Consider the following 19,708-nt stretch of genomic DNA (forward strand, 5'->3'; position numbering starts at 1 on the left):
AGGACAGAATATGTGAATTAAAACAATAAATTGCTCCTGATTGTACATCATGCGGGGTTAATTTTCAGACCTTGTGTAATATTTGGCACAAAATATGCATTATTCTTCCTGGATGAGGAAGAAGGCATGAAAAATCATGTCAGACCTCAGTCGCCCAAGTCACTATTTCTTTCATGTGGCCAACACTGAGGTACAGGAGCACCTTTCCCCCCAGGTCATCTCATTTATGAATAGTCCATCCACACATCTAGGATTACTTATGTCCATTGTCAATTCAGTGTGATGTGAACAATAAATTCTAGCGTAATACTGTATAGCAGTGTAAATATGTAAAAGTCTCATTACTACATATCACTCTTCCCCATACTATTGTGTAGTTTAATCTATACACATTTCTATTTATTAACATATATGTAGCAGTGCAGCAGAACTTACAAAGCTAAGCAAACACAAATAAACATTAATCTACATTAAATACCCAATTGCAAAAATTTCCTCTCGAGGCAGACTATGGTCAATCCTTATTACTGTCTATAGAATATGATTTATCTTATTATAAGAGGACTATAGGACACATTCACTTTCACACACACCTACGCACAAAAATTAACAAATGCTTTAAGATGAAACTGGCAAATATGGTTTTGACAGTTAGGCCTTAACCATTGTTATAAATGCAGACAAAAAAAAAGAACATGATTAATCATTTCAATGCTTTTGTTAATTCCATAAATACCACTGTTAGAATTTGCACAAAAGGCATCAGTCGTTAAGACAAATCCCTTTTGTGTGCAAGAAGAAGCAGACATGGAAAAAAAGTGTCTGATTATTTTCTTCTACTTCATTTCGTATGACTTAACAAATTGGGAGGATTAAAATAGCTATATTTTCTTCACAAATTAATTTTATGCAAAACTGCAAACTTCAGTTTCTCAGTTAAGGTTGTGTCAAGGGGTGACAGATCTTCATTTGCAAGGGCTTCCTTCCTACACCCTCAGTGTAGGGAGGACGCTACCACAGATCTTTCATCCCCACTGCTGTTCTATAACTCTACTGTGCAGTTGTATCTCATTTAATTTGACCTCATGTCACTAGATGGGTCGGTGCAATCACTTTACAAACTCCCACAGTTGTTATTATATATGTATATAAGCCTATCCTAATCTTTTCCTATTGCACATTTTTGTATAGGCTATAGTATTTGATTCTTTGCACATTTGTATTGTTTTTGAGCTGCTATGGCCAATGAATTTCCCTGCTGTGGAATCAATCAAGTTTGATCTAAACTAATTAATTTAAAAGCCCAGAATCATATTGACTTTAGTTTAGACCAACAGAAAACAGGAAGATTGTATATAAAAATTACATCTATGAATGAAAGGTTTGCCAGATTTGTTTACAGGACCGAATTAGGACCCTAAGCGAAATGTTATTTGGAGGCCCCTCGGCCCTCATCCTCACGCCTCTCCCCATCCAATGTATCATGGGTACAAAATGGCCGTATAGCAACATGCCACTTAACTTGACAACCTTTATCAATAATAACAAATGTACTGTAAGTATAGATACAGTAGTTTGACTATATGAGTCAAATAAAAAAAAAAGTAAATTAAACCTGAAATAAATACATATTAAATAAAAAAAATTAAACCTGAAATAAATAAGAAAATATATTATATTCAAAACTTCAACCTGAAATAAATAAATAGTGAGTTAAAAAGATCCACCTGAAATAATAAATAAATATTGAATAGACGACTTAAAACTGAAATAAATAAACAAATCCGAGCCACAAAAAGCCATCAAATACTCAACAAAAGAAAGTTACTTCCACCACATCAATCCTTCACAAAAAACTGAAAGCAGGTCTAGCAGGCCTGATCAGAACTAAACATGCACGAGCGGTTTTACAGCTGCACACTTCTTCAAAGTCATCAATGAGGTCAACACTTCTTAACAACATAAACTGATAGAAAACTATAGCCAATATGTTATACAGTGGCTAAAATGTGTAGCTTATATACGACCAACTGGTCATTTTACCACTCTTTTTTTAACAGAGGTGAATGCAGAACGAAGCATTTAATAAATGTTCATCAGGGCCGCTGGAAAAACACCAAAGTCTCGACAGAGACCAGAGACAGAGATTCCTATCTAATGAGTTGCAGCTCAGGTGTTACAAAGTTTTATTTCAACAACATACCCACCTTCAAGTGAAGGTGAAGGTTTTTTTTAACCTTTATTTTCTTCTCTTGCTCGCTCCTGAAATACAATACAATATAAGAAAATAGAACATATTTTGGGAGGTATCGTGAACAAGAGACATACACAAACAATAAGGTAAACATAAATAAAATTAATAACAAAAACAGTAAGGCATTTTAAGGCAAATAGCATCGACATTTCAGATAGAGATTAGAATAAAAGATACTTTGATATATCAGCTAATCGTTTTTTTGCAGTTTTGCAGAGACAAAAGACATCATTTAAAAAACATTGGAAAGAGGGCTTGATTTTTCTCCTCTTACAACAGTGTATATGATATTTAGCCAGTAAAAGAATGACATTAACCAAGAGAGACACTCATTTGTCAATTGCATCTATGTAAAAAATAATATTTGAGATTTCTTATTTTGGGATGTCGATCATTGTTAAAGATAGCCCATTTCTAATTTCACGTCAAAAAGTTTGTGAGACAGGACACCATAGAAACATATGATCAAGTGATTCTTCAGATTCATTACAAAAAGCACAGGGTTCAACTTCAGATTTAAATCTTTGTCTCAAAAATTCAGCGGTTGGATACATTTTATTGATCAATTTAAAATGAGTTTCCTTGACTTTGGAAGATGTGGCCCCACGCACAGCGCGTAACCAAGAGGTTACAGTTTTAAAAGGTCAGACAGTGGAGTGTGTCAGCACATATAAATATTTTGGAACTGTCATCGACAACAAATTGAACTTGAGGCAAACTGTCAAGCTGTGTACAAAAAGGGTCGCCAGCGCCTGTTTTATCTGAGAAAACTGTCCACTTTTAACATTGCCAGGACCATGCTGATCTTGTTTTATCGTGCTTTTATAGAATCAGTTTTATCTTTCTGTCTTGCTTTATCTTGGCTTTATGTTTCCTTTAAAAACAAAATTTTTTTAAACCCAATCGTGAAATGGTCGAGCTGATTGGTGAGTCTCAGCTTCATCCAGAATCCCTGTATACTAATCAGTTACAGAGGAGAGCTGGCTCTATTTTAAAAGACAACTCCCACCCTCTTAAAGGTGAGTTTCAGCTGCTCCATCAGGTCGGAGGTTCATGGTATCCGCTTGCAAAACCAAACGCTACAAAAACAGCTTTGTACCAGCAACCATCAGTGCTATTAACAAGTGAGAGAAACTGCAACATAACCTTGTATTTATGTTTTGTATTGTTTCCTTTATCTTGTTTTTATGAAAAGGCACTTTTTTTTATCCTTTGCCTTGGTTTGAATATTTTAGTGTTTTTTATCTACTAATGTTTTAACTTATCTTGCTTCTTATCTTGGGGCCGTCCTTTTTGTTCTTTGTTCTTTTAGCCAGAGCACTGTCGTCACTTTATCTTGTCCTGTGTTGTTGAGTGTATATGGTTTTGTATTGTATGAGGAATCACTCACTGTAAACCAAATTTACCCAAGGGTACAATAAATAAATCTAATCGAATCTAATCTAATCTAATCTAATCTGTTCTGCGTTTAGGGAGGGGTGGCCCTGTTTTTTTATGTGCTCAAAGGCACTACAGTCCAGAGGTGTCAAGTAACGAAGTACAAATACTTCATTACCTTACTTAAGTAGAAATTTTGGTTATCTATACTTCACTGGAGTAATTATTTTTCAGATGACTTTTTACTTTTACTCCTTACATTTTTACGCAATTATCTGTACTTTTTACTCCTTATTTTAAAAACAGCCTCGTTACTCTATTTCATTTTGGCCTTTAAAAAAAAACTATCCAGTTAAATTGCTCCATCCGGATAGAGTGAATTTGGTTGTGGTTGTGGCTCAGATGTTCTTGTCCAGTTTTGTTCTTACATCCGTTCCCTCAGATTCCTGCAACTAAACTTGGATGTACATTCCAATAAAGGTTAGGATAAAAGATAACATGCCTCTGAAGTTTGACTTTTTGCACCATAACAATTCTTATAGGCAACTACTCATCATATCTTCTGCTCTCTGAAACACATGTTAATGTTCAATAGTACACATATATGGTTCTTTAATATATTTGCATTATACTAAGATGCATTCTTTTTCAATGGCTTTTGTCCTTAATGGCTTTTCCCCCCTTACATTACTTTTACTTTTATACTTTAAGTAGTTTTGAAACCAGTACTTTTATACTTTTACTTGAGTAAAAAACTTGAGTTGATACTTCAACTTCTACAGGAGTATTTTTAAACTCTATTATCTATACTTCTACCTGAGTAATGAATGTGGGCCCCTCAAGTGGGTACATGGGCCCCTTTTTTCTCTTATGTTAAGAAGCTTGATTTCCCTGCGGTTCCATAGGAATATTGTCTCTCCTAGTTGTGTGCGGATATTTTTATTTTTTATATTTAGTATCTTATTTATTTTATTTTTTTTTTATTTACATACGTATATGTTTTACTTGTTTTCACGAGGATTCCACTATATTATCTGGTCGAACTGTAGGTGTACTAGTCAAGGCGCATTGTTGATGTTTCTTTTTTTTTGTTTGTATGTGTGTGCTTTCTTTGTTTTTTTTGTTTTTTGTTTTTTTTCTTTTAGGACTGTTTTTGTTGATTTTCTTTACTTTACTTTAGCATTATAATTCATTTGCTCGTTTATATTGTTATTGTTTATTGTGCCAAAACTTCCAATGAATGTGAATTCTTTTGACACCTCTGCTACAGTCCAGAGGTTGATCATTGGTCAGTGCTCCGCTCTGCTCTGATCCTCGGTAATTCCCGTCCCTCTCGGGTGGGGGCGCTGTTTCTCCCCGGAACGTCATCCAGCCCATTAAACCGCAGAGGAAGAGCTGCAGCAGCGCGAACATGGCTGCAGAAAAGAGCGCAGTGACACTTGAGCCCGTCGTCAACCGCTGGATAGTGGACTTTTATTCATTTGTGGCGCTGGAGTTCTTCAGAAATGACAGAAATACGGACTTCTGCGCCATCCGGGACATACTTCACAGTAAGTTACAACTGCACTCATGTTGTATTTTAAATCCATGCCTGTGACGCTAGGCTAGCTGTGCTTCTACTAGTTTACCTGCCTTGCATAAAAGTTTATAATAGTTTAACTTAAAGAGTCGTATTCTCGAAAGGACATCACAATAAAAAAAAAAAAATCATGGTTCGTCATGTAAGTGTGGTCTTCCAGCAGGTAATCAATCATGCGGCTAATCACCTGTAATCAATAAACACCTTAATAAACCCAAAACAAATGTCTGAACTCCGTGACTAAGTTTGTTTCTCCCCAAAAAACATAAATAAATCCCTGATACGACAATACGTCAAGTTCATCATTCTAGGTTTCACTCTAGATGAATCAGCTGGGCTTTTACCACACAGGTTTCTCCCAAAAATAAACTAATAATAATAATAATAATAATAATAAAAAACAAAAGGAAATGCATGTGACCTGTTTCGTGTGAAAAACTAGGTAAACTTTGGGTCATCTGTTTTGGTCTTGTCTTCATACTAAACGACCATACTTAATTGATTGTTAATCAATCATATCACTATCATAATTATTGTTACTTATTTTCCTTTTCTTTTCTGAATGAATATGTATATTTCTTTTATAGATCGCCATTATTACTGCTTTGCTATGTTCAAAGAGGATTGTGATATTGATGAAGATAGATATTTATTATTATATTTTACATATTTAATTGATTTATTACCTTATTTTACCTATGTATTAGTTATTAATTGATTAAATTATTTGTTTTAATGTATTTACTTTTTTTGGCTGCTGTCGTTTTCCTAAAATAACCATAATTGTAGAAAACCATCATATACATAAACAATTTTAAAATTTAATTGATTTATTACCTTTTACTTATGTATTAGTTATTAATTGATTAAATTATTATTTTTTAATTTATGTAGTTTTTTTTGGCTGCTTTCGTTTTCCTAAAATAACCATAATTGTAGAAAACCATCATATTCATAAACAATTTTACATATTTAATTGATTTATTACCTTCTTTTACTTATGTATTAGTTATTAATTGATTAAATTATTTTTTTATTTATTTACTTTTTTGGCTGCTGTCGTTTTCCTAAAATAACCATAATTGTAGAAAACCATCATATTCATAAACACCACACATTGCATACATAGATGCACACACCCACATACACGGTCACAAACATTGATTTTGTCGTTTTGTTTGTTTTCTAGAAAAAAATAAAATTAGCCTCAAGTGGAAGAAACTTCATGGTTCATCATGTAAGTTTGGGCTCTGCACATCTTCCAGCAGCTAATCAATCGATCATGTAATCACATATAATCCATAAACGCCTTAACCCAACACAAATGTCTGAACTCTGTGACCGTGACTAATAGTTTGTTTCTCCCCAAACACCAACAAGTAAATCCTTGATCTCGACAAAGAAACAAAGCTGAAGTTTCAAGTTCATCATTCTGGGTTTCACTCATAGATGAGTCAGCTGGGCTTTTACCACACAGGTTTCTCCCAAAAATAAACAAATAATAAAAAACAAAAGGAAACGCATGTAAACTTGTGTGAAAAACCATATAAACTTTGGGTCATCTGTTTTGGTCTTGTCTTCATAGTAAATGTTTCTGGAGCAAACCACCTGAACAATTTATCAAACGTGAAAAATGTCTTTATATTGACTATAACAGCTAAATTAATTCCTAGATTATTTAAAAAAATTAATAAGGGATGTGCCAAAAAATCGATTCACATGAGAATTGCAATTCTCATTTACTAACATCCGTTGTCGGGTGGCACCATCCAGCCAATTCTGCAGAACATACCTGTGCACCTAAACAGTAAAACACTGCAACAATGGATGAATAGTTGAAGTTTTTCATAAAGAAGTATTTTTTTCGTTGTTACTTAAGCAAAATGTAACAGTTATACCTTAGCATGGATAACTGTTTTAAATGTAAAAGACACTTAAATGTCTCTGTTTATCATTCTCTTGCAAAGCAGACTAAAGTAGATCCTTGGCTTCCTATAGATCAAAGCAGAAATCATTATGAATCCAATGTTTTTTTTTTTTTTTTATCGAATCATAGCCCCAAAAATTGGAATCAAATTGAATCATGATGAGATAGTAAGAGTACCACCCCTATAATTTACCCATTATACTGCATAATTATTCATGCACCAAACTAAATATTGTAATGTAAATTGAACAAATAACACACTTGTTCAACCAGTTGAAGCCAATTGGAAAGTTAAATTTTTTTTATCTAAAACCACTCCTTCAATCTTTTTCTTCACATCAAATATAAGTTATGGTGGTTTTTTACAAAGGGATTTTTCAGTAATGCTGTTAAGAAAAAATTATTTTTGCCTTGAAGTCACTGTAATTGGTGCTTCTAAAATTTCTCCTGTTCCTAAATTTTACAGTCTAGAGCAGCAGTGGTACTGCAGCAAAACCTGATCTGGAGGCCTTTTGGAATTACTTGATCAGTTATACCCTCTCGACAGCTCCGCTCAGACGCCTGGTGCTTCCACCACGACGGGGCGTGAAATCATTAACTAAACTCTTCTCCTCCATTGTTCCCCGATGGGGGAACGACCTACCAAACTCTGTCCGATCTGCAGGGTCTGTATCTACTTTTAAGAGCAAGCTAAAGATTCAGCTCTTTAAGGAGCACTTCTGCATCTAGTAAACTTCTCTGCCCATCAGAATTAGTTACAAGATCCAGCTCTTTGCATGACTCAGCACTGAGTAACCTGCATGCACTTATGACAAGATGATCGTATGATGGTGTATTTTAAGATGTGGCTTTCTTGTATAAAGGGACTGTTGTGTTGTGTTGTGTGGGAAGGGAACACTTTATTTAAAAAAAATAAATTCTTGCACTGGCATGGCAGCACCTGTGTCCGTCTGGACTCACAGCAGTCTGATCTGTATTTATCCAGCTGGACCCTCCCCGAGTGATTTGCTTACTTGTGTTCTCTCAGATGTAAGTCGCTTTGGATAAAAGTGCCTGCTAAATGACAGAAGTGGTAGTAGTAGTAGTAGTAGTAGTAGTAGTAGTAATAGTTATTTCACAAGAAAACATCATCTGAAGGGTTGGTGAAATCTGAGTTGGTTGTTTAAACATCATAAATATTGCCCCCACTCACAATTCAAAAAGTATTTGCATTTGTACTACATTCCAAGGGCTGTTATTCCATTTTTTTAAAAGTTTCATTCACCTTATCCAGCAGTTTTCCCTCTCCCTCTTTGCCCACAGTGACAATGTAAACTTAGATCATTACAGAGGATTAATAAACAATGTAGAGCCAATCAGGACTATGATTCACTAAGTCTGTGTTCTTTTTATTAATGTAGGGATATTCTTTTCTTTTCTTTTTTTTCAACAGATATCTTGAAGCGTCCTTTGGAGTCCACTGACGATATGATGTTAAAAATAAGAGTTCTTCAGTTTCTCTCTCGTATTAACGAGGGAGAAAATCTGGGTGAGATCAATTTAAAATTCTTTCATCATTGTAGATCTCAGTTGCTGTTTTACAAGTGGATGTAAATGGCTCATTTATTTATTAGTGATGCTCCAAATGTTTGGTAACCGAAATTGTTCGGCCGAAAATGGCGAAAAAAACACTTTCGGTGTTCGGTGGATAAGTGGAGAAAAAAACGAACAATTAATAACAGCATATTTAGATGACGCAATCAAACAGCGAACAGCGTGGAGTGAGGGGCGAGTGGTGTTAAATGTCAGCATGTCAGATCATTACTTGGATGTGGGGAAAAAGCAGAGGACACGAGAAATGATCCAGGCTGAGTTGGATTTGGGAAAGCCGCTTGGTGATGGAGACGGGACGCACAGTGCAGGAGATGGGGGAGAACGCGCAGAGAAAAGGGCCCGTACTACCGATGCGGTGCGCGAACCCTCACTGTCTGTTTGACGAGATCCTCCAAGAAAATAACCCAGATTTTTACAATTATTATACAAGGCTTCAAATTGCGGAGATCAGCCCCGTCCCATCTCGACCCGATTAACTGGATTTGAACGGGAGAAAATGAAAAATGAAAAAGGATTATAAGTACAGTAAGACAAATTGTGACTGGCGGGTATTTCACTGCACATTTATTTGATTTATGCAATGGTGAAAAAATTTGCTAAATAAATCAAAAACTGCGAAGAACCATTGTTCGGTATTATTCGGTATTCGGCCAACTGTTATTATTTTTGGTTTCGGCCACAAATTTTCATTTTGGTGCATCACTAGTTTCTGCTCATTGATGTTGCAGTACAATGAAATATACCCTTTGTAGTTGTAGTTATTCACATTATGGATGTTAATGACATTAACATTTTGAGACGATTTTGATTATGAAGTCACATTATTGTGAGAGAATTCCAATAATTGCTTTGTTTCACATTAATTACTTGAACAACCCGAACAACAAAGTAATCCCCTTTCTCTGAATTAGAATTGAAAGTATGCATATGATCCTATTTATCAAATATTGCTATGTCTTCTCTTCCAGATCTGCAATTTGATCGTTGTGATCAACCTGTAACTCCACTGGAATCTGCTCTAAAGTTTCTTGAGAACATGAACAGTGATTTCCCTATTCCACCCGAGGATTTTGAAAGGGTTTGTGCTACAATTAAAGAGATGGTAAATGTTTTAAATTTTTCATACACCATTTTTCTACTTTGTCACCTGTTTCACTCATTTACAAGAGCATACAAATGTATATATTTTTTTCTGATGGAAAATAAAGGCTACAAACAAAATTATTATGCAGCTGACATTAAAGAATAATTAACTAATCGGTAAGCCCAACCCTTAGTTACTGTTTGAAATTTAGTCTATTGGCATTGTTTACAGTGTGTGTTTGGAAACCTTGTCCCAAGAAAAACATATCTTAAGATCTACTGCGCTACAGACCTTCATATCTAGTGTTACACAGCTAGAAATGCATCTAAAGTTATATCCGTATATAACTTGGATCTAATTTTAACTGTCTATCTGAAGTTATGAGTGCTAACTTAACCGTAGCAACGGCAATGTTTCTACTTAATGATTTGTGATTAAATAACTTTAGGTAACCAAGCATTTCTGCTTTGATTTAACTACAAACGTAGACATCTTTGTTGATCTTCCAGACATTAATTTGGCAGTTTTAAATCAAAGCTTATATTAAGCTCTGTTTTGTTTGGATTTGGGAATTGGAATGAAATAAACTCCATTTCCCATCCTCTCTGAGATCTTCTATTGTTTTTCTATGGGGCAGAAAGCTACAGAGAAAACTACTGAAGTCTGGGCGGAAGACTTTTATTTATTTATTTATTTATATTCAGTAGCACTGCTGCCCCTAACAAGGCACTTTGGGAAAACTTACTGATCAGGATGACAACAGCAATCTATTTCAATCCTAACTTTATTGCTAATAAAAGCGATGGCAATAATGTATTTATCAGGAAGACGTTCTTTTTCAGAGGGAAGAAATAATATTATTTGGTTTAAAACATAGCTATTTCTCTCTTCAGATTGTGGGAATCTTTATCAAGAACAGTGAATTTGATAAAGCAGTGGAAGTGCTCAACAAACACTTTACCGAAGGAATGGCTGGCAAGGTGAGTCTTTTCAGTTAACGCTTGTATTCAAACCTAGCAGCTGCTTTCAAACTGATCCTAAGAATCTTAAAACTTGGGCAAAAAGTATGTAATGCTAAAAGACCTAATAATCCAGCAGATTTTATTTGGAGATTATTGCAACTGGTCAGTCATCTTAATCGGGTCAGCAAACAAATACACGAAGGCAGACGGCACTTCAACAGGTAACGAGAGCTTCCAGATTCCCTGACCAGCAATTTCTCCTGAACATATCAATATATACTCGGGTCCCTCGCCGCCGCTGCTGTTTTTCCTCTGAATCAGAGGTGGGAGTGGTGCTTTCCTACAGTGATAGCCAGCAGAAACATCTCTTTTGCACCCCCTCTCCTAAAAATTGGCAGATCGGTTCACCGGCGGCTTGTATGGATCACAGGATGGAGCACTCCTGTGCTGAGTACTCCAGTGCATTGTGATGCTCTTATATATCAGTCATATGTGTCATTATTTACTACTGCACTATCCAGTCACAACAAGCTAAACGCCTCTTTTTAACCAAAAAACTTTAGAGGAGGGGCACCTGGATCATGAGTTGTGGTTTTTATGGACAGAGGCCACATATTGGCTAAATAAGTTACTTCTGTCATTTTTCTGAAAGGGTATATGGCTCTTAGACAGACTGCAGAATACAGTAGCTCTGTTAAAGTAAAGAGAAAAAATGTCCACGGTGTACTGATGCTTGTACATAAATGTTCATCAGTGTAAAGCAGTTCTTTTTCCTTTTTTATTTATTTTTTATCTCATGAAAAGAAAAAACACAATTATATTATGTTGTACACTTGTTCTGCTTATAAAATAATCCCAAGCCCAACAAAGGATCATTTAGTTTACCATAATTACTGACCCCCTGTTGATGACCATTGGATTGATAACAGCTGAATAATTGTAGGTAGCAGTTGTATTTGAATGTGAATGTTAGGTGAGCGGGATAAATGGAGACAACAGTCCTCAAGCAACTGTTTTTTTCTTTTTTTTTTTCTTCTTTTTTCTCAACGCTGTTCATAAAAGCATATCCCACAAAAACTTTAAAAAAAATGCATTTGGAGTTAGTAGGTTAGAAAAAGACATGCCCTTTGTTACGTAGCAACATCGATGGGAAAACTGACATGTTGCCATTATTTGGGGTTGAAGATCTGTAACTTTATGGATGGATGATTATCAGGCAGTTGCAGATTCTGGGATAATCTTCACCAATGATCATTTTTGCTCATGCGTCCACTAGAGATGCACCGATCAGGATTTTGAGGGCCGATAACCGATCTCCAAAAGCAGTATCTGCCGATTCCGATATTGCCGATCACAGCGTGAAATCTATAAATTCGTCAATAGTGTTGTCTCATGTACACAACACTGACATTGTATTATTAGGTATCAAAATTAAGAGATGAGAAAGCATCATGAATTGACTGTTTTGTTTCAGGCTGAGGCAATATGCAATATTTCACCCTATAGAAACACTTAGAGACGACTTAGACTCGGCTTACAAAGAGTAAGTGTAGTTTACTAACTTAAGCTTCCCTGTGGCAATAATTATGTACAACATGTGCACCAACACGGACAACAGCAGACATGTCACGTTGTACACAAGTCGTAAAACAATAAACCTTAGTTTTCCTGTGGAAAGAGGAATTAAATCTTAAAATAAAAATGAATTAAGGTTTGCTAAAGCTTTAGCGATAGCATCCGCCGCGTGTGAGGAAACTTTTGTGAGTGAAGCACAACTCTTCACTCTAGAGTTCCAAATGTCACTCGTGAAGGCGACTGACACGACTGTCGTCCTGCTTAAGGCTTTGGATGTGACTGTAAATAGTTTGGTACAACTCTGGCGGTCATTTAACAGTGAAATACCGCGGATCCAAGCAGCTAACGACTCGTTTAAACCCGATGTCTCCTACAACAGAAAGTGGCTGATGAGCAAATTATATGAATTCATTACCTTACGATGTAGTTCTTTCATCATCATCGTCATCAGATTGGCCACGCTCTCCGATCAAAACCGATAGGGCCATTATCGGGCCGATACCGATCGGTTGCCGATCGATTGGTGCATCTCTAGCGTCCACAAAAACTAAAGATGCAGTCACACCACATCCTAATACTCATCCAGCTGCCTGCCAACTTGTCATTGTAGTTTATCATTCAGCTCTCCTTACTGAATGTTTCTCTCTTCAGAAAGCTGTATTCATGTGTCTCATCTCTGAGAAAGTTAAAACGCATGAAGTCATCAAGCAAATCAACTTCCAGCAGTTCAAGGAGGAGATCTTAGCTTTTTGCCAGCGGCTCTGCTCATTCAGTGTCCCCTTTCTCCAGAAGGTATGCATGTTGTGAATTAAGCTCAAGATACTTCTAAAGAATCTTTTTTGCTTTCTTTTTGTTAAAGAGAAATTGAATTAGAAAAAAAATTTAATTATTAAAGCAAACATTTTTATAAGTGAAGATGCTGACTCATTTCTTTATTGTCAGACATAAGTAAAAATAAATAAATAGAAATTTGAATCTATTACCTACGGAGGCATCTTCTCATTACTAAAAATATTATTTATGTGACACTGTTGATTTGTTGATCGTATACATATATATGCTTACGACTTTCTTCTTCATTTTGGTTATATGCTTGTGTTCACTAGGCTGCAAAGAGGATTGTTGAACACAGACTAGCAGAGCAAAACAACGGAGCATCTGGAATCGATGAGGAAGACGAACCTGGTCCATCTTCCTGTCCACAAATTAACCCACTCCATCTCAGACCATGGTATATTCACTTTCCTACTTGCGTCATTTCAAATAAGTTATTTACTGCTGTTGAAAAAATAAAAAAAGCTCCAAACTTTGCATTAATTTCACCCTTTTTTCAGCCTCTTAGATTAATATCATAATAGAGGCGTAGTTGTGTAAAAGTCTGACAAATTCTTACTTCCCCATTAGTTTTCATATCTCACTCCACATATTAAAAAAAAACATAGAGAGCCAAAGCAAGACTTATTTCTACCAAAATGACCAATTCACATTTCAACCATTAATGGTTGAAACATGAATTGCTAATGGAAACCTTCATTAGCAGCTATGTAATCATGCTTGGAGTACAAGAGCCGAAGAAGTTCTGTCTCTTGCTAATTCAACACAATGCTTTGTGTTTTAAAAGCATCTGTGTTTTCTGAGTAATTTTTCTTAGTATCAGTCAACAATTTTAAAGCTGTTCTTTCTTGTCTTGATCTTATCTTCCAGTGAGCACTTAATAATCCAGAGGTCCAGACTAGAGGCGGCCTACAAATCTCTTTCTGCAGGTTCAGGGGGAACAACATTTTCCCAGTTGGAGCAACAAGTGGAGGCAGAGTGCCAGGAAAAAGGGGACATTTGTGAACATCCCTCAGCCGATCACAACGGAAGCAATAATCCGAGTTTGGAGCGTGAAGGGCTGTTTCAGAGAGACGTGTGCAGCCCCATGGAAGCATCACCAGCAGACCCATCGCCACAGATGGAAGTTGGACCTCAAACACAAGCAGACTTACTCTCAAATAAACTTTTTACAGTAGCACGGCTGGTGATTGAACCAGACAGTCAACCGAACTCGCAATGCACAGCTACCCCCGAGGATCTGGACATTGATGTCAGAACAGAGGAGGCACCACAGACTCCAACTGAGTCCAGTGAAATTGACCCCAAAGAACTGGAATGCCCAATTACAGAAAGGGAGTCGACTACACCCACACGAAAACGCCCCAGAAGAAGCGAGACAACAACCAACAGGTAAGTTGAGCAATAAACTCTCCTGTTCTTAACAGTCACCTCTTTTTAATCTAGTCTCTACTTCCTCTGTTTTTTGTCTTTGTGCTGATGCCCCTTTGCTGCTCACTGGGTTTGTGCCATTTTCTAATAACTTGATTGGTCATTCAGGGCTTCAACTAGTATGGCTGAGGTCTCTGAAGACAGTGAAGACGACTCCCTGGACTCCCTGGACCCTGTTGCCAACAAGAAGAGACCTGGTCAGGACCTCCATAACCAGTCCAATACGTCACCTAGGTATGAATGTACTCCACTATGTCTCTATGTCCAGAACAGTGACTTGATTTCATGTTTTATGACGATTTCATGCCCCCTAAAGCATCACAATGAAGCTGCACCTTTTCAAATTTGAATTTTTGAGAAGGACACAAGTTAAAGGTCTTAAATCCTCAAACCTATACTATGGCATGCAAAAAATTGGTGTGCAGTGACAGAAGGTGTGAACAGAAGCAAGTAGAGCTCCATTAGCCATTTAAAGCAGTACAAATAACTTTCCTGTTAAAATATCTGCTTCAACTTGTCTGAAGGGATATGTGTGTACTTCCATCCTAAAGGGGATTTTTTTCTTGCCACTGTTTGGCTTAAGGCTTTTCTCCCACGAGGGGCAGGCGCGCAGGAAGATGTTTTTTGCCAGGGGGTGCGGGGGTTCTCCATTAAGAAATCACTTGCCCCTCCCCTGCATGAAGAACAGCTGACAGTGCGCACAAGCTTTACCAAAACATAGCGAACCAACCATCTACAGTAAAAAAGGAACATGACTATAGTTATTATCATAGTCACAAAGGCGGCGGGTGACTGAAATATTTTTCGCGTGAAAAAATTTCGACTGAAATAATTTTTGCGCGCCCGCGTGAAAATTTAGATTTTTTTTTTTCACCCGAACAGTTGCGTAACAATGATTTGAGCATAATTTGACCAATATAATAGCAGGATTACCAGCAGTGCAGTCTCCTCCTCCTCCCGGGTCATCGCTGCTCATATGGCCGGCTGCACCATCAGGTGAGCCGGTGTTAGACACTGGGGGGGGTCGCTGACGCGGTGGCTGCAGGTGCCGTCGCTCTCCTCCCACTCACTGTCACATTGGCAGCAGCTTCGGCAATGTTTTGTGTCTGTTTCTCTTTTGGTTTAAAAAATGAACGTATATCCATCTTGGTCTTGACTTGGAGCTTTGTGTTGTGTTTTGAAAGGAGCGCTGCTGGCTGTGCATTTGTGATTGGTGGGCAAAAATGCGGATGTTTACAACAACATAATGCATTGCGGTTCTGATCACCTGAGCGTCCGCAAACCAGGGGGGTGTGACTGGCTACTTTTCCTTTTTTTTTTTTAAATTAAAATTACCCCTATATTCAGCCTTCATCTCAAATGTGGCTTACAATGTTGTGGAACAGAAACTGAAACCACAAATATTTATATATTTATAATCTTTTATTGTCATTACAATTTTTTAACTTTCGCCATGCACCAGGGGGTGCTGCAGCCCCTGGTGCACCCCCACTCCCGGCCTATGACGAGGGGAGTTTTTACCTGCCATTGTTTATGTAATAATTGCTCGGGGCGCCTAGAGACAACTTCTGTTGTATTAGACGCGATATATATATATATATATATATATATATATAGAATTTAATTGAATTTTTGGAACCATCGTTGCAGTCTTCTGTCTCAGCTATCAAAAACGAGTAGCTTTTGACTCCTGTCCCAGTTGTCTCTGCACCAACTGTGCATCTGCATCAACATTGATACATTTAACTCAAAGCTAGAGTTGACACTGCAAAGATGTGAGAGAGACATTAAGATAACATAACCCTTGTGCCTGTAGGGCAGGGATATTCAATAGGCGGCCCGCCGGCCACATGCGACCCGCCAGGAGCTTTTATGTGGCCCCTGGTCATATTTCAAAAAAGGGGTGTTTGTTGGAAAAAAAAAAAAAAAAAAAATTTTGTAGGTCAATATCAATTTCATTAAGTTTGCACAATGCATGGTTTCAAAATGAACTTGCATTCAAAATAATATTTCTTTATCTGAATATTATATTTAACATTCACAATTACTAAATCTGGAGACAATTAATACATACTTCATATGTAAACTAGATATATTCAAATGTATAATACAAATGTATTATATTTACATAAGTCTTCGTCTTTGAGTGCAAAATACATTTTGAAAACCCCCACATTTTCAAATTGTGCGGCCCTCTCCATACAGTCCTTTTGCAGATGTGGCCTCCGGCCGAATCTAGTTGAATACCCCTGCTGTAGGGCAACCCATCGACCAAAACATACAAAGTTATTTTGTGTTGCTTTAACTGGCCAATGGTCAAAACCAATTTTCTTCAGTTTCACAACTGTCTTTTCCCTTACAGAAGATCAAATCGGTTATCATCAGACAGCGAGAGAGACTCGCAGGAGGACCTGTTGGCCTCTCCAAAATCACCACCGCAGACGCCCTTTAAACTATCACTCAATTCTTCGTCAAGGCATGTATAAATACAATTTCAGTATCTTGATTTTAGCATTATAGCCGCTAATGTGTGGCCGGCCATGTGACGACACTCCCTCTTTACACAGCAATCCAGAAGATGGAGATGACATCAGTATCCCAGACTCGTCATTGGAGACCTCGGCCAACCCCGGGTCCCCTCGTCCCTCTGGCCCTCAGCAGAGCTCCACTCCTCACAAGGCCTCTCCCAGAGAGCTGCGTCCGCCCCGATCAAAATGGTTAGTGAAGATGATACCAACAGCTGAACATGTTTACCCACTGCGTGTCATAGTGCTCTGGGCTCTAATATTCAGTTTGAATATCAGAATTGTAGTTTGGAAAAAAACGTTTCCTGTGTTTGCAGGAAAACGTTGTACGATAACGCAAAGGAGAGTAAGACCACGTGGAGTGATGAGGAGCTTTACTTCCCTTCCAAAAAGAGCATTGGTAATGTTTCAACAAACATCTTTAATCCATCTTATGTTGATCTGTTTGTGAAAGTCCAGCTTATTATATATTATTATTTAACCTTTTGCCTCCTATCTTGTAGGTTCCAATGAGAGCTCCAACTCAGGACACAGGAAACATGTAAGCATAAAAATATCCTGCTTTTTATTAAATGAAAAGTTAAGGTCCCAAAATATGCTTTTCCTGACTAAACTGTCGAACAATGTGGTGTTATATATTAATTTCAGTGTCATGTAGTACACAGTGGACAAAATGGGCATTATAAACACAAGGTTTCAATTGATATTTTTTAACAAAACCCCATTGTCATAACATCTGAGCTCACTGCGGCACCGCTGTAACTCAACCCCTAGAGGGGAGTCTGCTGTAGTTGGTGTGAATGTCCACTTTGCCATTACTTTTTTTTTTTTTTTTTTTTTACCTTGTAACATTGTTGCAGATTTTCTGCATGTGCACCTTTTTTTTTTTTTTTTTTTTTTTAACATTCTACATTTTTAACTCAAGTTTGTGCACCTGAGGGACGACTGCTGAACAATTTTGATGCCCACATTCTGGCTCTATTCTGTAATCGACTGATTTTGAAAGATAAGTGATGTCTGGGTGGTGCTGTGGATTGAGGAAGCCATTTAAAGAGAGAAATGCATTTTTTTTTTTTTTAAAGAGAGAGGCAGAACACTTTGATTCATGGTTTCCCCAGTAGTAGTATGTGTCAAACTAGAGCAGCTGTAGTTAGTCAGAATAAGTGATTTCAGAATAGTGTAATACGATACAAGACCCTTCTTCGCCCAAGCTGATCCCACAAGTGTTCAAAGGGGTTGAGGTCAGGACTGCTGGCAGCCCATTTCATCCTCTCCACTCCCAAATTCTGGACCTAGTCTCTGATAAACCCTGCTCTGTGGGGGCGAGCGTTCTCATCCTAGAGATGATAGTTCGGTCCCAGACTGTAGAGATGTGGGATTTCATCTCGACATCTCTGCATTGGGATTTCCTCCGATGATGTCGAGCCTTGTTTTTCCAGTGAGGGAGATGCTGCCCCATCACATTGTCTCCACCAAAATCTGATTGCTGCACTAGTATAGACTTCTCCATGCTTTAACCCTACGATCCAACTGCCGTAGTCAGAATCTGGACTCATCACTGAATGTAACGTTCTCCCACGATCAGCAGCAATGGGGGTACCAGACCCTCAAAACAATACCAACAGCAACATAGGGTGTTTGGCATTGACAGATGATTTGGCTAATTTTTCATGGGCACAGCCCACATAATAAACACAATAAATGTATTGCTACGAAGCATTGTTACAAAGAAATCTACGAAACAAATGTCCTTACTCTTTGTGCTAAGTTTATCTAGTGCTCTTTTCACTGCACTTGTTTTCTTATAAAATCATATTCAGATTTTCACCTCATGACATTTCCCATCAAGGTAAAGGGAGAACTGTTCAGACATCGGATAGACTAAAGTACACTGAACTGAAATCTTTGGCACGCAGCCATTTGAACACCTTGGTCTTTTCTCAGCTGCTGGAACTTGGTTATGCAAACTTGTTACTTTAGTGAAGATAAAATGTTTGTCACCAGACTGTAGACTTGACTTGCTAAAGCTGAATAACTGTTTCTGTTGTTGCAGAAGTGGACTGAGAGCGAGACCCAGATGTTAAAAGATGGAGTCAGTAAATTTGGAGAGGGCAACTGGAGCAAGATAAAAGCATATTACAGTTTTAAAGACAGAACAAACGTGAACCTGAAGGATCGCTGGAGAACACTAAAAAGGTTAAATCTGGTGTGATTTGTGTGAAAAACAAAAACCCAGCACATTGTTATTGTTTGCTTTATTTTTTTACTTTTAATATCAAATGTTCTGTTTCATTAGACGGTTAATAAAACCAACAAGTTATTCAAATGAGTCGTCTTTTTTTCAAGAAAAATTCCAATCATACTTGCTTCAATGCTGCCTGCATAGGAACGAGTTTGTGGAGAATTTCTTACTCCAAGGACTGAAGTCAAACATGAAGTGGCAACTGCTATTAATGTTCCTCTCAAGCAAGTTCTTTGCTGCAACCATCTTATAAAATATTAAGTGATGAAAGTTCAAACTCTTCAGCACAGTTGGTTCAAAGCAACCTCAACCCATGGAAGGGTTG

At 37.4% G+C, this 19,708-nt stretch overlaps 1 protein-coding gene across 1 annotated transcript; it reads left to right on the top strand.

Moving 5' to 3' along the window:
* The first annotated feature begins 5,037 nt into the window (after nucleotides 1-5,037).
* On the top strand, nucleotides 5,038-17,814 carry terfa (telomeric repeat binding factor a). Its single transcript, XM_061710876.1, has 12 exons — nucleotides 5,038-5,181; nucleotides 8,570-8,665; nucleotides 9,699-9,832; nucleotides 10,708-10,794; nucleotides 13,003-13,143; nucleotides 13,458-13,582; nucleotides 14,056-14,577; nucleotides 14,725-14,850; nucleotides 16,979-17,092; nucleotides 17,184-17,333; nucleotides 17,459-17,541; nucleotides 17,645-17,814. The coding sequence occupies exons 1-12, from the start codon at nucleotides 5,043-5,045 to the stop codon at nucleotides 17,797-17,799; spliced, it is 1,872 nt and encodes a 623-aa protein (XP_061566860.1). The 5' UTR covers nucleotides 5,038-5,042; the 3' UTR covers nucleotides 17,800-17,814.
* Nucleotides 17,815-19,708: the final 1,894 nt, after the last annotated feature.

Source organism: Cololabis saira, chromosome 2 (assembly GCF_033807715.1).
Source record: "Cololabis saira isolate AMF1-May2022 chromosome 2, fColSai1.1, whole genome shotgun sequence".
Classification (NCBI taxonomy): domain Eukaryota; kingdom Metazoa; phylum Chordata; class Actinopteri; order Beloniformes; family Belonidae; genus Cololabis; species Cololabis saira.

Coding starts and splice junctions, on each gene's coding strand:
- terfa (XM_061710876.1), top strand. CDS start 5,043: ATGGCTGCAGAAAAGAGCGCAGTGACACTTGAGCCCGTCGTCAACCGC. Junction 5,182..8,569: donor CATCCGGGACATACTTCACA/GTAAGTTACAAC, acceptor TTTTTTCAACAG/ATATCTTGAAGCGTCCTTTG. Junction 13,583..14,055: donor CCACTCCATCTCAGACCATG/GTATATTCACTT, acceptor CTTATCTTCCAG/TGAGCACTTAATAATCCAGA.